This window comes from Leptonychotes weddellii, chromosome 4 (assembly GCF_054177405.1).
Source record: "Leptonychotes weddellii isolate Sample4059 chromosome 4, ASM5417740v2, whole genome shotgun sequence".
NCBI lineage: Eukaryota > Metazoa > Chordata > Mammalia > Carnivora > Phocidae > Leptonychotes > Leptonychotes weddellii.
Window position 1 is genome coordinate 8,419,445 of NC_138372.1, and position 12,858 is coordinate 8,432,302.

Below are 12,858 nucleotides of genomic sequence, written 5' to 3' on the forward strand. Positions count from 1 at the left end.
CAGCTTGAGTACTGCCTGGCCAGTGGTGTTTTCCCCAAGTGTTAAATCTGGCTTCAATTTTCCGTTTGATCTTCAGTGCTCTAACAGATGTGCCTTACTGAGTTTAGGCAAATCTGATGTGTGAAAATCTGTGTAAAGATAAACAAGTGAGGGGATCGTTATTTTCTTTACAAAAAGAATATGTTCCTTTACAAACAGATTTACTGTGGTTTTTGTTAACTAGCGAACTCTCCTAGTAGATCTGTATGTATTTGTGTGTCTGTTGTGTTTGTGATGTAGCCCAACAACTGCTCAGTGGTTTGGAAGAAACTGGCCAGCGCAGTGCGCTTTAAATGGATTTAGTTTCAAAAGTTCAGTCTAAACATGGATTTTGATGAAAATGAAAAGTAAATTTGCCATGTACAAACGAGTAGAAAACTGCATTTAGTAATTTCTAAAAAATCTACGTTAAATTAGTATATGTTCTTTGTAAACAACTTGAACAGCTATGTAGATGATGTGCTTTCCACTGCCTGACCAGCATTAGGACGTGTATCTATTTCTGGGATTTTAAAACAGGTCATTGCTTGGAGAAGGGATGATTTCCTGGGCTTCTGAAATATCTCATAGTCCTCCCAGGAGACTTAGCTTAAAAATACATTCTAAAGATTTTTTTTTTAATTTATTCATTTGAGAGAGAGAGAGAGAGCAAGCCAGAGCACAAGTGGGGGGGTGAGGGGGGCAGGAGGGGCAAAGGGCAAGGGAGAAGGAGACTCACTGCTGAGCGGGGAGCCTGACATGGGGCTCGATCCCAGGACCCTGAGATCATGACCTGAGCCAAAGGCAGACGCTTAGCCGACTGAGCCACCCAGGCGCCCCTTAAAAATACATTCTAAAGAGAGAAAAGAAACTGCATCCCTGTCTTTTCTGCCTGTGCTGTACTCTTTTGGCTCAGCTGGGCCTGGCCAGATACAGAGAATTTGTTCAGGGTGGCAGGGAAGCAGAGTGTCGACAACCATCCTGGAGAACAAGTCTTGTTGGCTAATGTGTTGTGTGTTGTGTGTTGTTCCCCACCCCCCCGGTGTAAATGCATTGCCTAGTTTGCAACAGCGTGGTGCTTTCCAGCTTCCCAGCTTTGGCTTGGTTGATAATACTGTCCTTTCCAGGCACGGAGTTTGTGGTGGTTGAAGATGTGTCCTGCTTCGATACCAATGCCATTATTCTCAAAGGCACCACCGTGCTCACCTATAAGCCACGATTTGTCGATCGCCCCTTTTCAGGGAGTTTGTTTGGCATTGAGGTAAGAAGTCTATGTGTCGATAAAAAATGAAATGTTTGGCTTAAGAGGAAGCATTTGGAAGAGAATTTTACCTCCTCAGCTTTCATTAGGGGAAATAATTGATGGAGTCAGTGAACTCTGGCCCCCCCCTCTTCATTTTGTCCTCAAATCTGCCAGGTTATCCTTATATGTGAAATCAGTCCTCCAGTGTCAGGCTGTAAATATGCCGAGAGACTGGACCTCTTGCTCTTACATCATCCCTTGAGAAGTTTGGCGAGACTCTTCTAGTCCCTAGTACTCTGTCAGGCCCTTCCCCTGCCCTCAGCATCTACGGGTCTAGTACTGGGCAAATTAGTCAAGTTGGGGAAGTGGTCCTCATTTCCCCACGTCACCATCCCTGCGTTGAGTTGTCTCTGTGAAGACCTAGGGCTTTGTGGTCTTGGCAACTTGTTTATAAAAGGTGTGAAGGATTTTATGTATAGTCCTTTTAGGAATATCTAATCTGTAAAAGGATATCTCTAAAAAAAAAAAAAAAAGGTGGTAGGAAGGGAAAAATGAAGGGGGGGAAATCGGAGGGGGAGACGAACCGTGAGAGACTATGGACTCTGAGAAACAAACTGAGGGTTCTAGAGGGGAGGGGGGTGGGGGCATGGGCTAGGCTGGTGATGGGTGTTAAAGAGGGCACGTTCTGCATGGAGCACTGGGTGTTATACGCAAACAATGAATCATGGAACACTACATCAAAAACTAATGATGTAATGTATGGTGATTAACATAACATAATAAAATTTAAAAAAAAAGGATATCTGTAGAGAGGCATGCATAACCTAATGGAGTGAGTCTCTAATAGTGCTCTTGAGGCTCTAATTTAATCTCATGAAGGAGATACTTTGCATTGGAGTGGTCTTCGTAGCCTGAACATTACAGTATGCAATATTAAGTATAAACTGCTCTGTGTCTTTTATTTATTTATTTATTTATTTATTTATTTTTTAAAGATTTTATTTGAGAGAGAGAGCACATGAGAGGGAGGAGGGTCAGAGGGAGAAGCAGACTCCCTGCTAAGCAGGGAGCCCGATGCGGGACTTGATACCAGGACTCCAGGATCATGACCTGAGCTGAAGGCAGTCGCTTAACCAACTGAGCCACCCAGGCGCCCTGCTCTGTGTCTTTTAAAGTCAGGGGTTGTGGAGAGAGAAGGAGAAATGAGGCAGATTATTATTTCTCTCTAGTGTTCTTAATCCAGTGATCTCCGCTAACGTTCCTCTTGTTATAATATTAGAATATTTGGTCCAGGTTACTCATCATTTCCTTTCCCTTTATGATTGAACTCTTCATGCCCTATTCTTCCCAGTGGTATTTCAGAGGTTGAATGAACAAAACTTATTTTCACTGTCAGCAGCATATGGACACTTTTTTCTCTCATCAGATATAGCTGAATAAAACCTGTAGAGATTTCACTTCTTGATTACTTGTTTCTCTCATGTAAAGAAACCTCAGTTTGAGAGGAAGGATTTACATGCTGGTGTGATGTGAGTTGATCATGAAATTGTAGTTCGTCTGCTTTCCAGGCCTCTCCAGTACCAGCTTTGAATGGAAAATGTTGGTGATTGATTAATGAACTGTCAGGTACAACTGAGTTTTGTGTAGCAGAAGGCCCTGAAGAAAAAAGGAAAATGAAACTTTTTTTGCTCTAAAGTCTTAGAAAAACTATATGGCAAAATATTTGAGATTCCTGGAAATTCCTTTCAGTCTTGTTCCTCAGGCAGCACAATTGGATCTAAATTTTAAGACCACCCCCCTCCCCCCCACCGCCGCCCCGGTACATCACTGGGGGAGAATTTATAAAGGAAGCCAAATGAGTTGATTTTGAATATAGTAAAGGAGCTTGGTTTCACATGTTTTCCAACAGCACTAGGAAATGCCCCCCACCCCCCAAAAAAGGGGAAGAAACAAGGGAGACCAACATGAATGCTTTCTTCTGTACTGTTCTTTTTTTTCTTTCCTTTTTTTTCAAATTTTTATTTAAATTCTAGTTAGTTAACATACAGTGTAATATTGGTTTCTGGAGTAGAATTCAGTGGTTCATCACTTACATACAACACCCAGTGCTCATCGTATCAAGTGCCCTCCTTAATGCCCATCCCCCATTTGGTCCCTCCCCACCCACCTCCCTCCGGCAACCCTCAGTTTGTTCTCTATCGTTAAGAGTCTCTTATGGTTTGTTTCCCTCTCTCTCTCTTTTCCCCCCTCCCATATGTTCCTCTGTTTTGTTTTTAAAATTCCACATATGAGTCAGATCATATGGTATTTGTTTTTCTCTGACTGACTTATTTCACTTAGCACAGTACATTCTAGCTCCATCCATGTCATTGCAAATCACCAGATTTCATTCTTTTTGAGGGTTGAGTAATATAGTCCACTATATATATATATATATATATATATATATATACACACACACACACACACACACATCCCACATCTTTATCCATTCAGCAGTCAATGGACACTTGGGCTGTTTCCATAGTTCGGCTAGTGTTTTTTGTTTTTTGTTTTTTTTTAAGATTTATTTTAGAGAGAGAAAAAGTGAATAGGGGGAGGGGCAGAGGGATAGGGAGAGAATCCTCAAGCAGACTCCATGCTGAGCATGGAGCCTGACTCGGGGCTTGATCCCAGGACCCAGAGACCATGACCTGAGCCAAAATCAAGAGTGGGCTGCCCAACTGATTGAGCCACCCAGGTGCCCCTGGCTATTGTTGATAATGCTGCTGTGAACACGTACCCCTTCGAATCTATGTTTTTATATCCTTTGGGCAAATACTTAGTAGTACAATTTCTGGATCATAGGGTAATTCTATTTTTAACTTTTTGAGGAACCTCCATACTTTCCCCAAAGCGGCTGCACCGGTTTGCATTCCCACCAGCAGTGTATGAGGGTCCCCTTTCTCTGCATCCTCACCAACACCTTTTGTTTGTTGTGTTGTTAATTTTAGCCATTCTGACAGGTGTGAGGTGGTATCTCATTGTGGTTTTTGATTTGTATTTCCCCCACGATGAGTGATGTTGAGCATATTTTCATGTGTCTGTTGACCACCTGGGTGTCTTCTTTGGAAAAATGTCCTCATATCTTCTGCCCATTTCTTAACTGGATTATTTGTTTTTTTGGGTGTTGAGTTTGATAAGTTCTTTATAGATTTTGGTCTTCTGTACTGTTCTGGAAGTACAAAGATAATTTGGTCCTAGAATGGGAGTCTTCTCTCCCTTCTCTCTCTCCATAAATATGTTTATTATTAAACTTTTTATTATAGAACATTTCAAACATATACAAGTAAACAGATTAATATAATGAGCCCCTATATACCTATCACCCAGCTTCAGTAATTAATGTATTTATTTTCAATTATGAAAGTAATAATTATATTACATCAAATTGGGGGAGGGGAGGAGAAAATTACCAATCCCTTTGTCCGGAATCTCTGTTGACATTTTGATGTGTTTCTTTCCTTAAAGTCATGGTATAGTATTATTTTGATTGGGCTGCTTGTTCACATAGTCCATATTGTAACATTCCATGTGGTCTTTTTAATTGTCACTTTTAAATGATTGGGTTGCTCTGAATTTTTTTTTTTTATTAACTATTAAATAATGGTTCAGTGATTTTTTTTTTCTGTGTTTTGCATTATTTCCATTGGCTAGTTCCTAGAAAGAAGTAGGATTATTGAATCAAGGGATGTGAGATTTTTAGGCCTTTTGCCATGTGTCAGTGATCTGCCTTTTATAAGTGGGGGGGAACCACTGCCCACGCTCTTGGCCGTGGGCAAGAATGCCGGCCCCCCTCTTGACAGTATTTATTTCACCAGTTGTTATGGGTCTTTTGATAACACGGAGCTGATGGCTATCAAGATAGTGGTTTTTTTTCTGCTGATGTTTAGACTCTTCTAAATCAGACATTAATTCTTCCTATACTGCATTTCATTCTCTAGGTGTTTTCGTGCCGACTAGGGAATGAGCACGATACAGCTCTTTCAATTGTTGATCCAGTTCAAATTCAAGTGGAGCTGGTGGGGAATTCTTCTTACCAGAATAGTTCAGGATTGATGGATGCATTCAATAGTGAAGATTTCCCACCGATCTTAGAGGTAATGATGAAAAATCTATAGACACATCGATACACTCTCAAACACTGCCTGTGCCTGAACGTGACATACTTGCTCTGCTGAACTCAGTATTTTCATCACTTCGGCAAATACAAAAGAAATATGACATTGTCTCTGTCCTAGAAAATCTTTCAGTCCTGTGGAGAATAAAAGACCCATTCACTGTCTGGTATCATCTTGAAGTTCTGTGAAAGTTGACAGAAAGCAGAACGCAGCAGAGGGAGGAATCTGGATTGTGGGTGGAAGCAAAGGTAGGGCGAGTCTGAGCAGAGGGACAGGATGTCAGTAGGCAGAGGAGGGTAGCAGCCCACATTAGGAAGAGGTTAAGTCAGGGGCGAAGGGGCCCAGCCGACACGAAGCAGAGGGAGGTCTCACCAGGACAAAGACGTGCATGTGGGAGCACAGAGGATGCAAGGTGAAGCTGGGGAAGGAAGGCAAAAGGACGTGGCGTTTTATTCCTTGGCTGAGGACGAACAATTAATCCATTGGAACCATGGTTTTTTAATCTTTAAAGACGGAATAAGTAGTCAACCAAGTAGCACCCCGAGACATTCCAGCAGTTACCCCAGTTTTAGGTGGTCCTGTGCTGGTGTCTGTATTGCTTACTGCCGGCCTCTGTGTTGTTCATGTCGGAGGGAGGCTGGATATGGGGAAATATTAGTGTGGCACTGGACTCATTTAAGGTGATGTTTGGAGAGAGAAGAGGTAACTTTTTGTTGAGTGGTCAGTTGGGTTCAGAGTTTTAAAAAAAAAATTAAATTGATCAAAGCAAAATGGGTTCACAGAATGCTGCTAATAGGTGATCCAGAGCCATTTTCTGATTCTCTTATTTGATGATTAATCTCCTTGTAAGGAAATCATCTGACTGAAATATTCATTGCTGTAGTAAATTTCCTAGCTTTTTATTTTTTATTTGGTGCAGTTTTGTAAACATTCGACCTCGTAGCAGAGATGTCTTACCTCATGGTCCTTGGTGCTTACTTTCAAGATCTTTCCAGTCTTCAGAATGAAAAATTAATATAGTGTCTGTGGGACTTCTAGAACTTGAGTTGGGAACTATACATACACGTGAGAGGTGTGGGCGTAAAAGCAAATGCAACTTGAAAAAACTGCCACCTTTTCAATTTTGTTAGATTCAGTTACAAGCCCTGGATATCAGACTCTCCTACAATGATGTTCAGCTGTTTCTTGCCATTGCAAAATCCATCCCAGAGCAAGCTAACGCTGCAGCGCCGGACCCAGTGGCCTTGGAAACCAGCTCCATTAGCAGTTACCTTTCCGGCACGTCTCGGGCTGGAGAGGAGATCAGAGAAGGGACAAGACATACCCTAGATCCTGTCTTGGGTAGGTGTTGAACTGTGAAACCCATTCAGTCTGCCTAATAGCTCCCCTTCTGGTTAACTGTTAAGATTGTCTTTTGCACAATTAAATTGTTCAGAGTATAAGTGTATGCCATTAAGTGTAATTATAAGTATGATGCTGTAATTTAAAAATTTTAAGAACAAATACAACACCCCAAACCGACTGCTCTAGCTTACACTAGTTTTTCTTTTACCATTTCTTCCAGAGTTCTGTGGATAATGCTAAGGTTTAGTTTTAAACATGGAGTTTCCCTCCATTGTTATGTGGATAATACTAAATTTCAGTTTTAAGCTTTTACAAACACAGTCACTATAGGGAAAAGACTCTTAAAAATTTCAGGGTGAACTTCGGTAAGTCTCCAGGCCGGAGCCCATTTTTGCCTAGAGAAATGGAATGTTTTAGCTATACAAGCTTCTGAATTTCTTTTTTTTTTTTCCCTTTAATTAGTCAGTGGACTCATTTACGTAAAATTATTTATAAAAATTATGTACTTTTTTTTCTAGAGTTACAGCTGGCTAGACTGCAGGAGCTTGGATTCAGCATGGATGATTGTCGCAAAGCCCTTTTGGTGTGCCAAGGTAATTCGCACAAGGGTTTCCATACCTGTTGTTCATCTTGATTATATGCTTGCTTCCCGTTTCCCCCACTGGTCCCACAAGGGGACTTAGAGAGCCGGACTGTATTTTGAAGCCCCTCTGTGGTTTTCTGTGGGCTGACCATGATCTTGGACTGGGCATAATGAGGAGCAGCAGTATTTCATAGTGGATAAGAACATGGGCTCTGGAGCCGATGCTTCCGGTCTTTACTGTGCTGCTTTTTGATTACTTATTAGTGACTTAGGCAAGTCACTTAGCCTCTCTGTACCAGTGCTTCCTTATCTGGAAAAAGGAGAAGAGGACTTCCCTTGGAGGTTTGATATAAATAGGCACTGTCTACAAAGCACTTCGGGAAAGTGCCTGGCACATGGCAGGTGCTCTGATGCTGTTAGCCAGTGTTGCCGGTGGTCATGGTAATGGTGGTGATCTGGTAGGCATGACCGCTGAGCTCCCGTGTGCCTCATCCTGTGTTTTCTTATGGAATCTTCATAGCCCTTCGAGGTGGGCATTATTATCCCTGCTTCAGGTCAGGTAGGGAAACTGGCTCAGATAGGTTAAGTAAACTGGTCTGCGGTCCACCTGTTAGTGAGGGGCTAAGATGGACTGAAAGCCAAGTCTGCCTGTGTTCTTTCTACCACCACCTTCCTCTGTGTTGCCCTTTTTCTTAAAACAGGAAGATAAAGCGAAAGCTGTATTTTTTTCTAGTCTGTACTTATGTGTACATTTCTCTACTTCTTTACTTTCTATATATATCCATACGTATATATGTACATATATACGTATAATATCGTGTATGTTGGCAGAGTGTACTGCAAATACGATTGTATAGCCTCTTTTATAATACAGTTTTCTTGAATTACAATTGCAAATTTATTACAGTATACTAATATCATCTTCCCATGTCATTAAAATTATTTATAAATACTGAATTTTTTTACATTGACCTAATGATACATTTTAACTATTCTTTGTTTTTCATTCTTTAAATATACACAGTTCTGTAATAAATATTTTTTGGTATGAACTTCTGTCTGGCTCTTTTAGTATTTCCTTGGTGGAGAGACCTAGTAGTATAAATACTGGATCAAAGGGTGTAGATACATTTTTCAGGCTTTTTACTCAACTTGACAAATCTTTGTCTAAAATGTACCAGGCTGAACTCCAACCAATTAGGTGTGAAAATGCTAGTCTTGCCACACGATTATTCACATTAACTATTCCTTTTTCCTTCTGGAAAAAAAATGAAAGCGGATCTAGTTATCTTGCATTCCTTAGCTTTGTTTTTACCTAGACGTCACTGTGTGTTAGTTTAATTAACTTAGTGTTTACATTTTCTATTCTTTTCTCTCTTTCTTTAACATAACATTTCTTTTTAATTTCCAAGAGTGTTTTCGATTTTTGTTAACTTTTATTTCTTTAGTAGCTAAGGTGTCATTCCATCAGTCACAAAAATGATAACAGCAACTAATATCAGTAGAGTCTTTGATACGTGCCAGGCTCTGCTCGTAGGAGAACTTTCCATGTACTCGTCTGTTTCCTCCTTGCAGCAGCCCTGTGAGTGCGTGTTGTTGGGCACAGACACCAAGTAGCTTGCCCAAGATTCAGCATCCTCTAGGTGCTGGAATCAGAAGCCAGGCCATCTTCTTCTAGAGCGCGTGCCCTTAACCACTTATCCCTGTGCCGTGTACTGGCCTCTAGTAATTTATAGATATGGGGTTGCATTGATTTCCTTTCCTTTATAGCTTTAGCAATCTGGTAGTGTTCAGGGGGCTGTTATTTTAACAGTTGTATATTACGCACATGCCCTTCTCATCGCTCTTTGTTCTTGAGGAATGCCTGATTGGTTGAGAAGACATGGTGTGTACAGAGTAAGACATTTGAGAACAGTCACAAAGTCGCACATCAGTACACGCAAGACTGCATACTTCCCTACCGAGTGACATCTAGAATTTGGACCCTGTCTCTTCCTCTCCTCTCTTCTCCTCCGACAGATGTCTTAGTAGAGGAGGGATGGCTCCTGGAGGCATTTTGAACCAGATCACGAAGGGTGGTGAACTTGAGTGGAAGGTGTGCAAGGGGGCTTCGTTCTGTTTGCCTAGAAGTAGAATTCCTGTCATTATGCTAGTTTTTTCCTTCTTTTTTAAGTCTAAGAGTAAGTACATCTGGGAGCAGGGTTCTCTTGGGCTGTCCAGTAGGTTCCTAAAAACGTTTCCTCTATGAGCTGCTTGAGTAGCTGTGCAAACTGGCTGAACTGATCACCTTTAAATTTTCTTGAAGGCCAACTGAAAAAGGCAGCAAGTTGGTTGTTTAAGAATGCCGAACCTCTGAAGTCTCTTTCCCTGGCTTCAAGTGGCCGCGAGAGCCAGGGGCCCGTGGTGGCGCGGCTAATCTCTGGAGTGGAGGTGAAAGCCGAGAGCGTGTGCATCTGCTTCATCGACGACTGCATGGACTGTGACGTCCCTCTGGCTGAGCTCACCTTTTCCCGTGAGTGTTTTCCTGATGTTCAGATTCGTCTTGAAGATTTACAGTGATAGCTGAGTTATTTGGGGCCCGTCTTGTATGTGTGTTTGTGTGTGTGTGTGTGTGTGAGATATTCATGCTCCCCACTTAGCAGTATGGGTGAAATTTAGATAATGGTTTTACATCTGTTTTTCATTATTTGTATTTTAAAGAAATGTGTATTTATTTGCCATATGTGGCCTTCAGCCTCTAGTTTGGGAATAATAGACATTGTCATTGATGAAATTTCTGTTATATTAACAGCTCTACCTAAATAATTCCTGATGTCTCCGTTTTGTTTATTTTTTTATGTATCTAAAGACTACAGGGAGTGCTGTTATTAGAGGCATTTAAAAGATAAACTCAGAAAATGCTCTGCCCTATGTATGTCTGAAAAGAAAGCACACAGAGTCTTACTAGAACGTTCACCTCACAGTGTCCTCCTAGGGCCCTGAGAGCTGTCCTTCAGTAGCAGGGGACGAGGGGACGAGAACCTCCTCCTCAACCGTGTCATCTCAGGCAGTGTCAGATGGGGCTTCTGTGGAGAGTATGTGAAAATCTCACCACTGGGTTTACATTCAATTTTCCACTGTTTGACCTTGCCAGCCTCTTTTTCCTTCAAGGAAGATTCTGTCCCGGGGATTGAGGTGGGCCTCTGTGCACGAGAGAGGCTTCCTTTTCCGTGTGCTTCAAGGCCCCACAAGGGCCACGTGGTGGAGAGTAACAGCTGGAATTTTGACTGTCTTCTGTGGGGAATAATTACTTCTTATTTTTCTATAGTAATCTTAAAATTTTGAGCTCATATTTGTTTTTTATGTTCCTGCAGACTTGAGATACACAGAGACACGTGGGTGCCGGGGCTGGGCTGGGACGGGAAGGAGGCAGAGGAGGCCTTTGCCTCAGGCACGCCAGTGAAAGGGGTGCCAAGAAACTCAGGAATTAAGACAAATAACATTTTAACACAGTGTTTTTAAAAAAATCAGAATTCGTGCAGAAAGCCCATGATGAACAAAATATCAAGATTTTGCATGTGCTTTCCTATGAGGTCATCAGTATCAGCTATGTTTCACGTCCGTCTCTTCACTGAGACTTAATCCAAGAAAGAACGTTCTGGTTGTTCTTGCCCCGCCGCTGCTGTAAGGTGTGCTTTCTTTGCAGGTCTGACTTTTCTGCAGCAAGCAAGAGCTAGCCCTGAAGGGTACGCCCACTTCACCCTCTCCGGAGATTATTACAACCGCGCTCTGTCAGGTCAGTACCTAAGCGTATGTGATTATGGGGTTTAAAAACCACACTTCAGTATTTGCCTGGGCCTCTTTCTACATAAATTTTGCATGAGGGAAAGGGGGTGGGTGGGGCTGAGCAGGGAAAGGTGAAACACAAGTGACTGCCTAGGCACAAAAGACACAGATTTTTCTTTTCTCTAACATATCTGATATGTTGCGACTGAGTTATTTAAAAAGAAGTTTTCCTAGTTAATTCTTTTTGATGCTGGAGGTTGGCTCATTCTAGAACATGGAATTGCTCAGGAGCAAAGGATCGTTTGTCTGGCCCTGATAGAAGCTAGATTTCAAGGGAGATTTCTGACCATAAGCATTTTACACGTCAAGCATCCTTCCTCCTCGCTGGACCTGTTTCATTAGAAGCATCCTGAGCCAGTGATAATGTATAATCTGCCATACCCTACTCCCTCAAGCAAAACATTGTTGATCAGAGCAGGTGATTCTTCTGGAGACATAGAACCTGGATAACACTGCAAAGCTTTTTCAGGTTTCTTTCCATCTGCTGGGAGGATCAAGGTAAGGGCCCATACATATGGACATTCAGGCGGTGTGGTAAACTAGGGCTGAGCAGTTTGAGTGTGAAGTTCTCTGCCTTAAGAGAGTTCTTAGTAGGTGTGGACGAAGTAGAGTGGCACAACCCAAGGCTTAGGCCTCAGAGCGACCGCTCTCTGATTTCACTGGAGAACGAAGCGTCATTAATTGTGCTGCTGCCGCCGATGGTTCTAGAGTACGTGTCGCATTTACTTCTGTATGTTAGTTAGCATTTTCCTCTCCGTGTTCTGGATTCACTTTCTAAGAGTGGTAGCACTCTGATTTCCTAACCGTTCAGCATGTTTAACTTTAGAATACTGATCCAAGTCTTACTAGTTGAGAGAGACTCTTACAGGGCATATGGAAGCCATTTTTCTGAGAATCATATATTTTCCCAGAGCAAATCTTGCTTAGTTTTAAAGTTGTGTGAACACATTCAGGTCACTAAGTGCCAAATGGTGCGAGGAGACAAATGTACTTACTTGATGCTACATATTGGATTGGATTTCTGTTGGTCAATCACCTGATCTGTGGCTGATGGAGTCTAGTTAGAAAACTGTTAAAAATTAACTGTCTTGAAAAGTGGAGTCTTTAAAAACACAGGGAGGTACCATTTTTCTCATCCAGCAGACTGGCAAAAATTAAGTGTGACCCTGCTGTGAGCCACAGAACTCTAACTTCTAGCCATTAGAATTGGAAGTTGGTGCAACCACTTTGGAAAACAATCTGACGTGTAGCAAGGTTGACTATAAGCATTACACTCCTTCTAGGTCTATACCCCAGAGGCTCTCTGGCCCACGTGTGCTCGGAAACAAGTACGAGACTGTGGTGGTGTTCCTCCTCATAGCTATAAAGCTGTGGCCTCAAGGGAATATTTCGCAGAAGTAGAATGAATACATAGATTGTGGTGTATCCATAAGTGGATTATAATTCACTGGAAAATAAGTGTGCCGCAGCTACGTGGCAGTGATGTGAGTGAATCTCAGAGGCACGCTGTTGGGCAAAATTAGAAACTTGCAGAAGAACGCGTATGGCTGGATTCCATTTATGTAAAGATCCCCAGTAGGACAAACTCACCAGCATGTTCTGAAGAAATGCATGTGTGTGGTAAAACTATAAAGAAGAGCAAACTAAACTAAACTAAACTTTCTTCAGTGCGTGTGATCGAGGCT

General features: G+C 42.0%; 1 protein-coding gene across 1 annotated transcript in view; it reads left to right on the plus strand.

Annotated features, from left to right (window-relative positions):
- VPS13D (vacuolar protein sorting 13 homolog D) overlaps positions 1–12,858 on the plus strand; it is a 238,051-nt gene that overhangs the window by 74,141 nt on the left and 151,052 nt on the right. The window contains exons 32-37 of the mRNA XM_081816824.1: positions 1,146–1,279; positions 5,245–5,400; positions 6,552–6,762; positions 7,284–7,358; positions 9,654–9,860; positions 11,034–11,123. Of these exons, the coding sequence (XP_081672950.1) occupies positions 1,146–1,279; positions 5,245–5,400; positions 6,552–6,762; positions 7,284–7,358; positions 9,654–9,860; positions 11,034–11,123 (873 nt within the window). The remainder of the gene's footprint in view (positions 1–1,145; positions 1,280–5,244; positions 5,401–6,551; positions 6,763–7,283; positions 7,359–9,653; positions 9,861–11,033; positions 11,124–12,858) is intronic.